At 33.9% G+C, this 18,213-nt stretch overlaps 2 protein-coding genes across 2 annotated transcripts; both read right to left on the bottom strand.

Annotated features, from left to right (window-relative positions):
* Positions 1–3,654: 3,654 nt before the first annotated feature.
* On the bottom strand, positions 3,655–7,367 carry LOC144839317 (uncharacterized). The gene is made up of 3 exons (XM_078694632.1): positions 6,362–7,367; positions 4,617–5,008; positions 3,655–3,838 (listed from the first exon to the last, which is right to left on the bottom strand). Exons 1-3 carry the CDS (start codon positions 7,034–7,036, stop codon positions 3,655–3,657), a joined length of 1,251 nt encoding a protein of 416 aa, XP_078550758.1. The 5' UTR covers positions 7,037–7,367.
* Positions 7,368–9,795: 2,428 nt separating this feature from the next.
* Positions 9,796–15,753, bottom strand: LOC144840362 (uncharacterized). Its single transcript, XM_078696150.1, has 4 exons — positions 15,652–15,753; positions 11,520–11,957; positions 10,893–11,192; positions 9,796–10,567 (listed from the first exon to the last, which is right to left on the bottom strand). Exons 2-4 carry the CDS (start codon positions 11,931–11,933, stop codon positions 10,379–10,381), a joined length of 903 nt encoding a protein of 300 aa, XP_078552276.1. The 5' UTR covers positions 11,934–11,957; positions 15,652–15,753; the 3' UTR covers positions 9,796–10,378.
* Positions 15,754–18,213: the final 2,460 nt, after the last annotated feature.

Genomic DNA, 18,213 nt, shown 5'->3' with positions numbered 1-18,213 from the left:
AAGGATTTCACTTCAGTGGTATTCACAAACATTTTAAGGTTTAAGTGAAACCCTTCAAATTCGTCTTTTTCCCCCATAACTTTTAAGGGCCCTCAATAGCATGTATGCTTATGCTTTACTATTTTATTATTTGTCACAATGAGAATTTCTCTCGTAACCTTACATTACAATTTTGTTCTACAGCTGTTTTGTATGTTTTTGTTTGTCGATGTGCCTTGATTTTGTCCAGGAATTATATGTATATATATCTTTGTATTTTGTTGTGTTAGACGAAGAATTTGGACTACTGTCTGTTTCCACAAATTACACTTATGTGAAGTATTCACAAATAGGCAAGATAATTTGTAATATTGGATGTGCTTTCCTTGACAATAATCATGAGATATCTGTAGGCATGTTTACTCCTATTTACACTTCCGCTGCTAGTCTGTAGTTTTAAAAGGGTAATCAGGAACTTTAATCCATTTTATATGTATACAGTGTAGCGCTGATAAATGAATGATCTCCACTGTGTATACCTCTTCTTTACGCAAACCACCTTAAAGCGTTGATAAACAAATTGGTGTCCAAAGAAATTGCTACGGGTATTGCCAAAACCAGGAAACCTCCTGTCCTTGGTCCTCGCGAGCAGGCTCTTTTGCTGCGTCCGGAATCGGTGGTGTCGAGATGTATCATTGAAATTGTTCCTGCAGAAGCGGAAAGGCTGCAGCCAGATCTTGGGGCGCAGCCCTACGGGCCTTAGGCTCCTTAGAGATAGCCTCTAGTCTGGTGACCAGTTCGGGGTCCAGTGGCGCGACTGGACAGGTCGTCACCCGCTTTAGTTGAGCGCGCACCCGAAAGGTGGAATACCTTTTCGTACGCGTACTCGACTCCTATGTACGATAGTACGGCAGGAACTACACGATTAACGAGAGCCTGCAACCCTATCTCCTCCCTGTGCAGCGTCGGAACGATCTTCACTAAGCAGTGGAGTTGTGGTCTTATCGCTATCGTATCCACCGGCATCCAACGATGGGTCCGTCCCTCTACCTTCGAAGTACTGCGGAGGCAGTACTGGCACAGGTGGTAAATTAAACAAGGATGCCGAGGGCACAGCCTCCCTCGGTAGAGCTCGCACCACTGCTGCGATGGCCTCCAGTACGGCTGGGGACAAACCTTTGTCCTGCGTACTCGGCGGTGGAGGCGCAGTGGCCGTTGCAGGCGCGTACGGCATTAATACCGGCGCTTAGGCTTCTTAGCTTAGCAGGGTCGGGGGCTCTTTCTGAATCTCCGCAGACGCGGCAACGTCCGGAACCGGGAAGCCATCCAATGTACGCATATGTCATACAACGACTCCTGGCTGCAGGTACGGCAGTGAATGCTGGACTTTCTAATTTTGTTAAATTCTACTAGCTGCAAAACTTCTCAAACTGGTTGTCCAATGACACTTCTTCCAATTTGATGAAGCTGCAAGATTGTGCATCTCCCTGTTTCTCTTATAGAAGCTATATGTCTTATCTCTGTTCTGTTTGGTAATTGAAGCTTGTATATTGACTTATTTGGTATGGCATTAGTGTTGTAACAGCAAACTCTATTGCCTTTGCAAGTGCCATGTCTTTAAGGAAGACTAAACAATAAAATATGAAATTGACATGTTTTAATTAGTTTCACTTAAAATTAAGTAACTGTACGATAAAAAATAATATTTATGTTCTAAATAATAATTTGAAAATTTAGGTGCGTGAGCCCGGTAATTGCCATTTGCATGAATTAAATTAATATTTAATTAATTTAATTAATATTCCAATCTTTTTCAAGCTGGTCTTGTTTTCTCAGATTTATTTGACGAGATCTGTTTATGCATAAACTGCATTAACAAAGATAAAGTCCTTATTAAGATCTAGAACCTTTAACAACTTTTCTATTTTCTCTGCTTTTTTCCCTCATAATAAGCATAATAATATACCATGTGGAAAAAAAAACTTTTGATCCTGCTTGGTCTTGTTTTTTTTTTCTGCTGGATTTTTATTGGGATTGAATATCTAGCCATTGAGACGGATGTGTGGTGTTGAGTATGCGGTCTAGTCTGTTCCTAACATAAACATTCTTGTCTGATTAGAAATGTAATCAAGTACTATCCTAGTAGTAGAGAGGAGTAAATAAACATGTACTTGGCCCAGGGTTGTCTGTGGAATTGTGGTTGGCATTACCATCAGTAGAAGTAGGTGGGGTATTAGCAATTTGTTCAACCGAAAGGGTTGATCCTGTGGATTGACTTAATTTGAATTATCAGGCTTATCCACGAAAACGTTCCCTACAGTTGAAGCTTGTAGAAACTCTTTGCGAACAGCATCTTGATTAAATGGATATATACCCATTGCAAAAAACCCGCTTATAGCAGCAATCGCCCTAATGCATGAAGATACACGTCTTTCAATATTCTGCAAAAGTTTAACCGTGTTATTACTTTGCCTGGATTTTTCTTGAGGAACTTTTCACATGCTTTGTTGTATTCTGATGATCGGAAAACAGATTTACCCAAAGGTTGCAGATAATTTGTTGTGTGCGGTGGAAAGGAGCACCAACAAAAAACTTTCTAAACCACATGTGAAACAACTCCGCATCAATGAACAATGACTTGCTGACACCAAAGAGAGTAGCGGCAGGAGCATTCTGCATTAAAGAATCGCTCATTCGCTGGCCTTTAAAAATCAAGGGTGGAATTTGCACATGCTAGCACTATTACATTCTCACCTCTGTCTCCACTTGTTTTACACTGGATAGTTCTCTTTTCTTTTTTAATAACAATCTGCTGGCTTGTTCAAATGAAAAATTTAAATCTTGTGAACTGCATCTAGATTAATGGATATATACCCGCTTTTAGCATTCGCCGTAATGCATGAAGCAAAATACACGTCTTTCAATATTCCGCAAAAGTTTAACCGTGTTATTACGGTACTTTACCTAGATTTTTCTTGAGAAACTTTCCACATGCTTTGTTGTATTCAGATTTCAATGATTGGAAAACAAATTTATCCAAAGGTTGCAATGGTTTGTTGTGTGCGGTGGAAAGGAGCACCAACATAGGTGACAAAAAACTTTCTAAACCACATGTCAAACAACTCCGTATCAATGATCTGCTGACACCAAAGAGAGAATCGGCAGGAGCATTCTGTATTAAAGAGTCTCTCACTGGCCTTTAAAAATCAAGGGTGGCAAATAAGGCAGCAGCATTTGCACATGCTAGCACTGTTACATTGTCACCTCCGTCTCCACTGGATAGTTCTCTTTCCTTTTTTACTAATGATCTTTGATAGATTGTGCACCAAACTAAAGTCCGGCGTTATATATCTGTGATGACTTGTTCTTTAAATCCAAAATTTAAATCTTGCGAACTGCATCTGGATTAAATGGATATACCCATTGTAGAAACCCGCTTTTAGCATTCGCCGTAATGCATGAAGCAGCATACGGGTCTGGTCTTTCAATATTTCGCAAAAGTTGAACCGTGTTATTACTTTGCCTGGATTTGTTGTATTGAGATTTCAATGAGGTTGCAGATAATTTGTTGTGTGCGGTGGGAGGCAATACAAATGTATGTCATTTATCTTGCATAATTGATGAGTTGAAAACTAATATGTGATGCATGATCATATAGTACTAGAAGTGGAATGTTCATCGGTGTGAGTAGACCTTCTTTTTGAATTGCTCATCACTTTCCAAGTTGTTGATTTCATGTATTGGACTTGATTTATCACTTGGTATAAGTAGTGATCTATCGTTAGCAAATAAAGATCTTGATATCACGGCCAATCCATAGTTTCCTATTGTTGTTTCAAGTTTTGGCAAGAACTCTAGTCTAGAATGACAAGAAATCTTTATAGAAGTCTTCTTTCTTCTCTAAGTTTAATGGCCTTATCTCCAACTGAAATCTTTGGTTTATGCATCCATGTACCAAATCTTTTGATTTTAGCTTTCATTCGGACCTAAATACTAATACTGGTGTCAATAGAAAGTCGGTTTTGACAAAATGTTTATTATAAATCTTCACCGATCTTATCAACTGTCCTGATGTCATTCTTTACAGATTATGGTACACCAAGTGATGAAACATGTTCTTTAATGGTGTAAAGGTTGAGGTGATGGTTTCTTTCAACCTTAAAGCATTCTTAGACACTGAGAGACATTCCTCCCTCTAGTTGGTAATGTTCTTTTGGTGTAATATGATGGTGTTTAGGAAAGCCATCTCTCTAATCTTTTACCATCTTAGTAAAGTATGCTACAATTCTGTCAATGTACTCTACTACTGCTACTCTAATCAGGATCTTTCTCCTTTGCACATTTGCTTTCCAATTTCCTGATTTCATTATCAATCGATCCAACAACAAATCCTTTAATTGAAAAGACCAGACTTCACTTTCATCTCGTCAAACAGCAAAGACATTTCTGTTTTTATATCAAATGGATCATTGCTTATGTTGTAATCCTCCTTTATACATTTGATACGTTCACAGGAAATTCCAGCACCAGATGGAGCATATTCTGTGTATTGTTGAAACTGCTGGTAACTTTAAAAACCCTGTTTTGCATGTATGCATGTAGTGCAACACACCAGAAAACAAGTCTGTCGAACAAACATGTCTCTTACTTTTTCTTTAAGTCTGTTTAAATTTCTCTTCAAAGACCTTTTCTGTCTTTGTTGTAGAGAAGACTTTTCAATTAGAGGTCTATGCGCCACATATCGTAGGTTTGTTGATTCGTGCAAAGCACCAGATGTATTCCTTTTACGCTGTTTGAACAAACTGCATCGCAAGCCATATTGATTGAAAAGTCCTTGTAAGTAACAGTTGTGTAACAAGATATAATTGTCTTCTTTTGAATCAGGAATCATAAAATCTTGAAAGTCTGCAAAATTAAATACCATTCTCCATTTGGTTGCAAAATCATTTGCTGCATTCAAAAGTAATTCTAAGTCTTGCTCACTGTCTCCAATTAGAATTATATCATCAGCCCAGAATAAACTGCCAATCTTTACATCAAAAATATTAATTCCTAATTCTCTTTCTTTGATTATCTTATTAAGTTTATTGATATATATGATGAATAAAATTGGAGACAGTGGGCAACCATGCTTGACACCTTCGTCGATGTTAAAAATATCTGTTTCAAATTCCCCAAATGAGACTTTCCCTTTTACATATTTATACAAATTCTAATAAATAATTTACCTCTAATTCCTACATTTTTAATTGCACGAAAAAGACCTTCTCTCCAAACAGTGTCAAACGCCTTACTGAAGTCCATGAAGGCGAGGTAAGTGTTCTTACCTTCGGCTTGTTGACAGGCAATAAAAATTAAAAAAAAAAAATGTGATCCTCACATCTTCTATTTTTACAAAAAAAAAACCCCTGTACTTCCGATAGTAAAATAATTTTCTTCCAAGAAGTTTGACACTGTTTGTGAGATAAGCCTATTATAGATCTTTGATACAGTGGAGTTTAAAGTTATCCCTCTGTAGTTACTTAAGTCTTTACAGTCACCTTTTTTGTATATTGGTATGATTTTCCCAATGTTCCATTCATCAGGTATTGTTTCAAGATTTGATAATCTCTGAAATAATTTATACAATGATATTATTATTCCATCTCCACCATTTTTCATTAATTCATTTGTGATGAAATCTAAGCCAAGGCTTTTATTATTTTTACAATTAGATATAGTATTTATTATATCTTCATGCGAGAATACAAGGTTTTCTAATGAAGGGGCATTTAGGTCATTATCACAATTTATAAATTCAGACTCATCATAAACAACATTGTTATTTGTGCTACAACTACAGGAATTTTTTCGAAAAATTGGCAAAATTGCTACTTTCTAAAATTCAATTATGCGATAATATTATTTATGCACATATATTGCGTTCACATAATCTTATAGAGCCATAATAACTAGTTATGTCAAGAAATAAAAAGGTCGAAATTTGGCCATTTTCCGACAAATTTAATGTTGCCACTACGCACATTACGCTAACAAAATGGTTTGAAATGTCGAAGTTAACTAAAACTTGTCCATTCACATTCATATTGAAAACTCTGAGAATTGTTTCATTAGGAGATAGGAGACAGAACAGGTTGTTTTTCTTCCCTTTGATCCTTTCAGTCAGGTCTTCTAGACTCGATACCTTCAAATCATATTTTTTATTTATCTCCACAAACCGACCACACATCAGCCAAGTCTGCAAGTTCAATATCAGAAATAATCCCTTCTCGTTTGGTAAAAGATGTCTTCTTCTTTAGTGTGCACTGCACCAATTTTCCTTTACATGACAGACATATATATTCAGGATACTGCCCTATGAAAATAGAAAAGAAAATTTAACTCTTTCCTGGTTTGAACTATGGTAGTCCTGAAAGAAAGACAGTCGTGGTGATTCAATATTTAGACGCCTCAGTTCCCTCTGTAAATTGTGGTCCGAGACAGCTTCTGCCAGGCGGCTTTTCAAAGATGCCTCTCTGCACGGTTTATACGCACCATCTAATATTACAATCGAGTCGTATAGGCTGACCAATTCAAGAGAAAGACTGAGTACATCTTGCTGTGCACCCTGTTTATAAGTGAAGAATTTCTGCTGTAATTGCGGGAGGTTATTTGCATCTCCAAATACCTTGAGGAGAATTTCTAGGACTTGATTGGGGTTGTTTTCTACTTCCTTACCCCGCCCATTGATTTCTTTCCTGGCATAACCACCTAAGTTTTGTTTTATAAATGCAACGGCTGCTCCCGGTGACAAACCTCTCATATCAAGTTGGGCACGTACATCGGCCACCCAGTCCTCTACAATCGGTTCGGTTGCTTTTTTTGGCCTCCCTTGGAATACTTCCAACCTTCTACCAGGGGAAATGTATACAGCCTTCGACTCTGCACCAGTCTCCTGTCGCTTTATTTCTTCCCTAGCCTCATCTGCATCCAACTTTGCCGTCTCAGACTTCTCTTTTTCTGCGGCCAATGTAGCTTTGAGCGAGTCAATTTGGTCTTTGAGTTCCTGCAACTCCATTATATTTATGCGGGACAAAAATCGTTAGAATACAAGCATAAAAATATTGCATAAAAATTCCACATACATAAAAAAATGGTTGAAATTTGAACTATAAACACAACAAATATGCATGTAAGAACATTGAATCTAAGGTTGCAAATGTATAACCTCGGACGTCAGGGTCTTGATCGGTTTTCGTTGTTCAGTATACCTTGGTTGGTGACATGTAAACGTTCCGCCCGATGTTAGTAGCGATCACCGAGTGTTTGGTTCGTAATCTTCTTAGAGGTGTCAAACATCTTTTCAATCCACGTGTTAGTACAAGCTGGGGGTTTGTTTTTTGTTTGTTTTTTTGGTTTTTTTTGGGTTGGATACTATCCTGTTGTTCCTATCCTGCCGACTACGCCAAATGTAAAGTACAGGAAGAATAATAGCCAAAGAGACGATGTAATCTTCAATGACAAATTTATTCAGATCGAATAGGAACTAGTATCGCAATAAAACCACAAAACTTATAAAAACTAAATACCCCCAACTTGACAAGACAAGAAATGCCGGTATGCCAAGCTTAAATACACTTTGTAAAATGGCGTAACATACGCCTTCTTCACACGTTCCTTTATTCTGCCTATTGCAAACACAACACGGTATCCTTTAACACACAATACTTCTTGATTCGTTCTGACTGTACGCGCAGTAGTAATGCGCTAGTCCTAATTACAAATTACCTGCGGTGTAATCATCCGCACCATATTATACCTTGTTCTATCATATCATCATAACTTAGATAATAACTACAGTACAAATACATTATTCATCATGTAAACATAAAACTCTATCATCAATGAAGTAAACATAGATTTCATAATAGAATTGATAATCATAAATAAGAACTACTTATTACTGCGAAGTACCACAGGGCTGCACGCTGATATATACAATGTACTACGAGGAGACGGGTAAAACCCGTACCTTACATATATCTTTGTCATGGAATGGAATAATGATTAAAAGTGTGCTAAATCCACGAAAGAGAGAAAAAAAAGTTTCAAGGGCGTTTATCCCATTTTGTTCCACATACTATCATTAGGAAATTTTCGAATGTAGCCTATGCAATGCAATGATTCAAGTTATTCTATTTAAGCCTATTCACACTACTGTAATATGTATATTTATACTATTTTATTTAGGTACATTTAAGGCAGTGTGTTTCTTAAACTAGGAGATAGAATAGGTATAATGTAGTTCTAACCAAAACCTGAAAACATTAAGGAAAAACCTTGCGGAAGAAGTAATAAAGTGTAAATAAAGTACCAAATGCAAAGATATTAAGAAACTTGATTTTGCTTTTGCAGGTTTTAGCTTTACTAATTTTATAAATGAATTTTTATTTTGCCACTTTTTAGAGTACACTCTCTGGGTGAGACAAGCATTTCTTTCTTTTTGTCATTGTGTTTTTCTTACATTATTGTATAATTATATTATCAAAATCGTTTGCACTGAACAGTATTATAGTTGTGTAAACCATTGACTAGCGAAAGCTATTTGTTTATACCGTTTTGCCTTTGGTGAATAAAGAATTATGATGATCTATGGCAAAATAAACTTGATATAAATATGCTTTATATTGGTTAAATATTCAATCGTTGAATGATAAAGGTATTAAAGTGTGACGTCAAACAACAGTCATTATATCTCCCTTCGACACGAATCCCAAAAATGTGGGCGATCAAATCCATAAAGACTCATTCCCTGATCACATTAATGTAATTTGATATTTCTTTTGTAAATTTTAATGGAGGATAAGAAGTTGAATTCTATGTTTTCGCAATTGCGTTAATAATAATATACAGTATTTTATTTCACCCAAAAGGTGAGACATAAGAATGTTGTTACAGTCAAATTCCTGAAAGTTATAGAGAAACAAATTTAAAAAAAATAATATATCACTAAATAATAGATATACTTGAAATTGAAAACGTTGTTTTTTTTATTTTTATTTTTTTTTTGGTATCAGTTGTGTCACTTTTTGTATAGTTTTTTAGTCATTATGTACTGTAAATGAAAACTTGTGTAAATAGTTTTATAGTAAGTAACGGCCTTGTGAAAAACACCAATCTGGTGATTCAAATGTTGCATCCGTTTTTAAATTAAGTTATTATTATAAAGAATGTGGCCTCGCGACAACATTTTGTATTGTTCTGTATTTATTGGAAAAATAATGTACACAACACAAGAAAAGTTTTAGAGATTTCGTATAGTTTATAATTCTTTAGAGACGTTACTCTTTCACCACATAGTGACTCACAATTTTATAGACAATGTTTATGAGTCCATGCATAAAATGCTTGCGTATAATAAATACAACTATAAAATTGCTTACGTAAGATTTTTTTTTAACAATTGTATTCGCCTATTGTCGTAAACATTAGCTCATTTCTATTTTTCGTGAAACTTTTGTTCCTACATTTATTGTTAATTGTACTAAATTCATATTTAATATTTATTTTATGAACGATTTTAACATATTAATCTTAAATTTAAGCATTATATTCAGATGAATCATATTTTTTTAATGAATGTACAGTAGTAAATATTTGTTTGAGTTATCAATAATGTAATAATTATTATGAATAATTTAATTATAATTTGATATTAAGACATTGTTTGATTTGTACATATTTAAATCACTAATTTACAAGTCCACACATTGATCAAAAACCATTTGGAAGTATGGGTTAACCCGAAGATCAAAATGGATCTGTCAATAGTACTACAAATAACAAAGAAACAATTCAACACAACTATGAAAAACTAAATGTTTATTGTTAGAAATGTTATATTGGGTTTCGTATAAAAATTGAAATCTTGCATTGCAAGAAGATACATACTAAGCAAGTAGATGTCTAAAATTTAATATCAAAGTAAATTAAGATTTGTAGTAGATTATAGATTATTACTCCTTAATTAATACTTAAGCCTGGTGCTGCTATCCTTGACGGAACAAAACGACGTAGGCGTAACGCAAGCGAGTTGACTAATCACAAGCAAAAGTAGTCATTACGTCATTGCGTTGAGCCAACGTGGAAAGTATTACTATAATATGCAACAATAAAACAAATAGTTATGGTACACAGTAATTGAGATAATTTGATACATTTTGTCCATATTTTTAAAGAGGGTCTGTCTGCTACGTGGCGCCGTTTTTAAAAATAGGCCTTCTAAAATGACATTTTCATGAACAATGTTCCAACGGCGCCCCGTAATAGATTTTATCATTATTTGGTTGAGGTCTGTTTTCAGTAGTAGTTTCGTGGTTGAACCCCAGAAAGTGTCGGTAGGATTACACTTCATGAACCGTTAATTCGTCGACGAGCCCACACAACAGTATACCACCACGTATGTCTGTTCTATGTTTCCGGTTGTAAGGTTGATGACGTAAGCAAGATGGAGTCTTTCTGCTTCGTCACAAGCTGCATTTACGACACGGCTGATCTGTGATTGACAGGTTTCTTCCATGAACCACTGATAGGTTTCGTCTTCTTGAAGCTTTAGGAAAACAATGTTAAACGGAACAAATAATTATATATATTTTACCTAAGGTAAGGTGGTGAGTTGGTCCAGAGTTTACAGACGCCAACGTTCCCAGTAATAATTGTACAGTTTTTTTAATGTAGGCCTAAGCAATGAATACTATGTAAATGTATTCTACTAACTCCAAAACAAAAATGAAAAATTGTAACATAAATTTATATCAATTTAAATGTTTGCACGATTACGTTTCATATTTACCAACATTTTGGAGTGGCATATCCTTGGTTGATTACCAATATTTAATCCCGGATTTAGGAGACATATTTCATTTTTAATTTACCTGAATGACTTGTACTAGTGTTCCATTTGAGTCAATTGTTATGAAGATATTATTCCAGCTGTAGACTGGTTCGCAAACCCTGTATGAACTACCACGTCTTCGTCGTGAATCTGACGTGTTACCGACCGCTCCGCCACGTATCTCTGGTAAAGAGTCTTCTGTCATAAAAGCTCCTGATAGATATGCCTTCACTTCGATTCTCTGTCTTTTTGACAACTTTACAACTGGTCGTTTTGCATTCACCTTTTTCAGAACTCTGTGATTTCTTTCCAAAACTTTAATCTTTCTCTCGTGCTTTTTCTGTAAATAAAAACATTAAAACAAAGGATTGTTCTCATGTTATTTTGTAACAATATAATACTTGTATTTAAAGATGTATTGTCCCCCTGAAAAATAATTTTTAAATTTTGTTGTTGAATATGCCATTTTAATGTTACATAATAGTTATCCACTTTGACCACAAATTGGATCTAAAAACAAAAAGGTTTTGGGCAGGGGAAGAGGTCAACACAAAATGTATTATAAAAAATAGTGATTGTAAAGTAGAAAGTTACTGAAAACATGATTAAAAATTATCGTTAATTATTACACATTCTGTAAAATTAACAGTAGTAAATAATGTATTACCAAAGTTGACTTCTGTTCAGTGTCCAGTGGTGTAATAGCGTTAACCTTGCACCTCCTCTTATTATTTGGGTTTATAATGATATCAATATCCTCAATATCTTCATCGTCTATTGATGTAACATTACCATCTTCTGTAATGTCCCCTATCAACAGTTCTGCTTCTTCCGTGCTGATTTCATCTTCTGTCAAAACCTCTTCTATTTCAATAATTGTCACCGCTGGCGATGTTCTTTCTGTCGTCATTGCTTCCTCCTGACGAGTTACATTTCTCCGTCTATTTCTTGCTCGTTGTCTATTCTGAGCTTGCCGTTCATCTCTATGTAGATTTAGATCTTCCCCGTTTTGTCGAATGCATGTGTAAGTGAAGTCAACACAGACAACTATGATAACAAGACATATAGCCGTAACTTTCATCTTGCGAGTTTAGATAATAAAAGTCTGTAAATAAGAAAAATTAAGTATTATACTTAGTCGTCAAACTAAACTTACCAGTCAAATCAAATAAAAAATAAATAATAAAAAAAAATATACACCGCGATAAAGAGAATAAAAGGAAACTAAGATTTTAAAGAATTTGGAGAAAAGAGTTAAATATCTTAGAAGTAGGAAAGGTTCGACAAAGTCGCGAGTTACTATAATACTGTTTCACGAACGAGATAAAAACAAGGCCATATAGATGGCTGCAGTCTCGTGCTCAAGTTAGTGTTTACCGACCGACCAACCGACCGACATAGTGAGCTGTAGAGTCGCATTGCACGCGACTAAAAAGAAAGAATGCGTACTGTATTTTTACGATCAGAGAATATTATACCATTTATAATGTATTATTTTATAATCTGTATACAGTACCGTTATTGGTTTACAAGAAAAAGAAACACATTAAGTAAGCAATGTTAACAGAAAATCTGAACTGTATTAGCTGTACAATGTATGTACAATCTTTTTCTTTATCTTTTGTAGCTCACCAGCACCTTTATTTATTCAATGTTTCATTACATAATTTCTAAACATTTTCCTTTTTTCATTATTTTCTGTTTTCCCCTAATAATTAATTAATTTCATAATTTTAACCTGTAGGCCTAGTATCATACCATTAGTGAAAATTATTTTAGATAAAAATTGATAAACAATCTTTAGTTTTTAAACTTGTTTTTTTTTCAATTTAGGCTATTTACGACCATTTTGTTCGATAATTAAAGACTTTAATAACTGAAATTTACGGTTACATTTACATAGAAAGAAATTGTTCGTTTATATCATGAGACATGTGAGAAAGAATAAGAAAGAAAAAATATATAATTTTAAATGAATTAAAAATAAAAATTATATCACGTCCCATTAATAATAAATTTCATCAACAGGTTACATACCGTAACCTTTGTTTGAAAAGTAATCCGCTTACCTCTAAACTAAAATCGTACGATTAAGTAATCAGTGTAAATCTCTTTTATTCAATTTTGTAATGTTTATACTTAGTCGTCAAACTAAACTTACCAGTCAAATCAAATAAAAAATAAATAATAAAAAAAAATATACACCGCGATAAAGAGAATAAAAGGAAACTAAGATTTTAAAGAATTTGGAGAAAAGAGTTAAATATCTTAGAAGTAGGAAAGGTTCGACAAAGTCGCGAGTTACTATAATACTGTTTCACGAACGAGATAAAAACAAGGCCATATAGATGGCTGCAGTCTCGTGCTCAAGTTAGTGTTTACCGACCGACCAACCGACCGACATAGTGAGCTGTAGAGTCGCATTGCACGCGACTAAAAAGAAAGAATGCGTACTGTATTTTTACGATCAGAGAATATTATACCATTTATAATGTATTATTTTATAATCTGTATACAGTACCGTTATTGGTTTACAAGAAAAAGAAACACATTAAGTAAGCAATGTTAACAGAAAAACTGAACTGTATTAGCTGTACAATGTATGTACAATCTTTTTCTTTATCTTTTGTAGCTCACCAGCACCTTTATTTATTCAATGTTTCATTACATAATTTCTAAACATTTTCCTTTTTTCATTATTTTCTGTTTTCCCCTAATAATTAATTAATTTCATAATTTTAACCTGTAGGCCTAGTATCATACCATTAGTGAAAATTATTTTAGATAAAAATTGATAAACAATCTTTAGTTTTTAAACTTGTTTTTTTTTCAATTTAGGCTATTTACGACCATTTTGTTCGATAATTAAAGACTTTAATAACTGAAATTTACGGTTACATTTACATAGAAAGAAATTGTTCGTTTATATCATGAGACATGTGAGAAAGAATAAGAAAGAAAAAATATATAATTTTAAATGAATTAAAAATAAAAATTATATCACGTCCCATTAATAATAAATTTCATCAACAGGTTACATACCGTAACCTTTGTTTGAAAAGTAATCCGCTTACCTCTAAACTCAAATCGTACGATTAAGTAATCAGTGTAAATCTCTTTTATTCAATTTTATAATGTCGCAGTATGAACTTAATATCAATTTTAGTCGCAGCCATGTAACTATGTTCATGTTCCAACATTTAATATGATAAACCGATGCCGTCGAAAAACAACAAAAGGATAAATAAAACTAATTAATTAAAAGAAAATATTATGATATAAGTTTCTGATACCGAGTGACATTTTTAGCACGTGTAACGGAATATCTGTATATTCCTTGTTGTTTTATTGTCTTAATTGCTCCAAGCTAAATTAATTTCCATTTTTAAAATTCTTTAAAATTTTTTTTTTAAACTCGCAGTTTACAAAACAAAAGTCTGAATACAGCTTTCTTGTGTAGACTCGGCTACCGTACAGTAGGCCTATACTATCAAACTTTTATTTGCAAGCTGTACTAAGAGTTTGCACGTGCTTCTTACAGACAAAAGTTTGAGTGTAGACTAGGCTTATTTTAGTACCATATTAAATCTATATGTTGGTTTCATATATTATTTCGTATCTCCGAGCACCACACCTGAAACTCCTTTTCCTACACACAACCTTGTAACATTGAATTAATTTTTATCTTTATATCAAGCGCATCCTTTTCAATTTTTAGTCGCGACTCTACAGCTCACGGTCGGTCGGTTGGTCGGTAAACACTAACTTGAGCACGCGACTGCAGCCATGTACAGTATATGGCCTTGTTCTTTTTTAGTACAATACTTTATTACCTAGTAATATTATTTTGTATTTATTTTTAAACTGTCCACATAACACAATAGTTAATTTCTATTAGTAGAAATGACTCGTGTTGGTGTGGAAAATAACATTTTAAAAGAACAAAGAAGATTTTATTTAAAAGTTTTGTTTTATTCATCTTTATTTTAAATGTTTAAAGACGTCACGTTATCATGGTTGGCGTACACAGGCGGTGTTTCCTTAGGGTTTTCCCTGAATAGTACCATAGAGGAGGGGTTCTAAAGAATTCAAAGTAGGTAATCTATATTTAAAAGTAAAACACCTGTACTATGTTGTCTGCAGTTTTATTGGCTGGCGAGTTTGGAGTTTCTTATTTGATATTTTAAAGTTTCTTCCTCTTAAGACAGTCTTAACGAGATTAGGATAGTATGCAGATTTAGACTCTGGTTTAGAGTTTCGGTTATGGGACTTTCTTTACACTTAAGTAAAAACACAAGTTCAAACTGTAAATTATTTTACTGCAATTGTAAATAAACATGAAATATTATTTACTGAAATTGAATTACAGAGCCTATAAAAAAACTTGCATTAGGTTCAAAGATACAGAGTGCAAAAAATCAACAAAACATAAATAAAAATAATCTACATGAAATATGGTAGAGATTTATAGATGTTAGTGAATTTTTATTGAAATTATTAAAGATTCCTTGATATTTAATTTATCTTTATATTTCGTTCAGAATTTCTAAGCGATTTACATTTGTTTTGTTTAATTAAAATGTTGATAAATATATAGTATAGTATAGAGTTAGACCTTCGGTTTTTTTTAAATTTCAATAAGCAATGACCTATGACCCGTTTCACATAGAGACATTTATATTATTTTCAGACTTTTTTGCAAAGTACCTATTTTCTTACTATGTATGAATTCAAATCCGATACATATTCTTTCCTAATATTTAATAAAAATGGACAGAAAAATGCATTACATGACTCACCTTCTATCTAGTTCAGTGTTTTTGGGTGTTTGTGGTAATTTGGCCCAATCTTCCTTTTACCAATACCATGAGATAACACCTTGACCAATGATTTCCTATTATCTTGTTATATCCGTTTTGTATGCATTAATTAATACCCGAAGATTTAAGGAAGTTTTTTTAATTACGCTCGACCTGGTTTCTTGACGACGGAAGGAAATGCACTCCCTTAATGCTTCTTATTAAAACTCTCAGTGTTATTGCCTCACACAATTGCACAATCTAAAAGTATTTGACATGAGTAATATATTGTTATGTATACATTATAATAAACAACATTTTTTGTTATCTTTTTCTTGTGAGAACTACAGTAGCACGCAATGAGAGGGCTTACGCCCAACGTAATCAAATTGACCAATGGCAAGCGATCGTTTGGATTATCTATCTCTTGTGATTTGTCAAATAACTTGGGATGCCCTTCCATGCGTTGCGTCATGGTAAAGCTTGGTTTTTACTAAGACGCGACAGTTCGAATAATCCATCACTTTTGATTGGTCAATTCGCTTGCGTTGCGGCTTAGGTCTTTGTGTTGCGTCCTAGTGGAAAGCAAGCTTTGCGATGGTTTAACGTTAAATGGTTTAACTTTTTTCTATGCCTCCCTTTAATGTAGGAGATAGGCGTATATCAATTGTCCTATAGCATAGATAATTATTAAGCAAAACAAATGTCTATTGTCATACCGTGCACATTTTTATTGTTTGAACGCCCTTAAATAGTTACTGCGTGTTACTGACGATAATTGTTACGCATTGAATTATTAAAATTGAAAAAAAAAAATAAACAACTATTGTTTTTATGAATATTTCTCTCATGGATTATTATAAGTGCTCTCTGGGCAATTGAGTTTGAAGTAAATAAAGAAATAAATCTGAAATTGTATACGATAATTGAAATCATGAATTATTCTGTCAACGTTCATACTGCTGTGTCCTTGAACGTTCACTACGCAATGTAAAAGTGCGCCGCCTATCCATTAATATTAATTTTTTTTTCGTGTTTTGTAATCGAACAACGCCCGCTGTCGAAGAAGATGTACAGTATGCATTTGAGAGAAAATCTCTCGTAATAGTGGAAGCCTTGTGATAATCATTTAAATCCTTCTTGGTTTTTTCGTCATCTAACCAGCATAGTGCTAGTTGGTGGTGCCTTTATTATACTAAGGAGGTATAAAATAATTATTTTTATACCTCTGATTATGTGATCTCCATAATAACTGCCAATTTACCGTTTGGTGCTGTAGGCCTATGATAAACCTCCTGTAGGCGACCACCGAACATAATGTCTACATTACTATTACTAAGCAAACAAATTAATGATTTAAATCGAAATGATTTAATGAAATATGTAAATCAATACAAACAAATATTAGGTTTCTTTCATGTGGTCCTATATCTGCAAGAACTTCTTCTAAGAGGTAAAACATCCCTGTTTGTAAAGATACACTTTATTCGCTGTCTAGAGGTAATTCAACTGTAGTCTCTCCCTGAACTTAGTGTCTTGATATTATTGTTTTTCTTTATCAGGGTAGCAATTAAACTGTTGTCAACTAAGGATATATTTGAAATTAATTGAACAAATAAGATTATTATTGTTCACTTCTCTTACACAACATATTTACAAACTTTGTATGTTGAAAGAGAGCGAAACTCCCTTCGAGCTCATCCATGATTTCCCATGTTCGTCGTAAATAATCGAACGATCAATTTGTATATCTTATGAAAATTAATAAATGCATCGGCACCTTTGATTGACACGCCTGTGCTTTTTTAATTTGATGTGATGCTGTAAAATATCCAATTACAGTTACATGGAAAGGAATACAATGTTAAGTGCCTACTTACTAACAATAAGATAACAATAAATACGTTGTTTGTCAGTGTTTTCTAGATTAACTGTCGGATATATCGTTAAATAGTTTGATTTTATGTGTTGCAATTTCAAATGAATATGACCACATACGTGGTAATCATACTTATTGATATTTTTTATTGTTTACTATCAACTGTAGACATTGAATAAAAGAATGCTTCAATGTATGTAATAAAGTAGTTCCGCATGCTATCTAAACATTACCGAACTTTTGTTTTCACAACGCAACTACGTAGAATTTTGTCGATTCCAAAATGCATTATTCAGTTCTCCATATATTATTAGGGAGCTGTCGTTTTGCGACAGACGACCAACCTAGGTCAGGTCAATCGATGTGTCGTCGGTGGTCGTCTGGACCTCAACCATCAAACCAGTGTCGAGAGGTGAGGAGAGAGGATACGCGATGTATTTCCGCATGCGCAAAATAGACTAACATGACGTAGTTTGGTCGTTAATCGTCGCAAATCGAAATGATCAGCTTATGAACATGCGCAGAATGACCAGCTAAGAAACATGCGCAGAATGACTGTATCGAATTAGGAGTTGCGTACTCGCGCGTCGACGAAGATCACTATTAGTATTATATTATATCAAAATTGTCAAAATCTCTCATAAGCATACTACCCCGTGAAAGGTCTGTGCATTTTTCTTTTC

The sequence above is a fragment of the Antedon bifida genome, chromosome 4, assembly GCF_963402885.1.
Source record: "Antedon bifida chromosome 4, ecAntBifi1.1, whole genome shotgun sequence".
NCBI lineage: Eukaryota > Metazoa > Echinodermata > Crinoidea > Comatulida > Antedonidae > Antedon > Antedon bifida.
The sequence above is the reverse complement of the archived record's forward strand: the minus strand, read 5'-3'. Positions and strand labels throughout refer to the sequence as shown.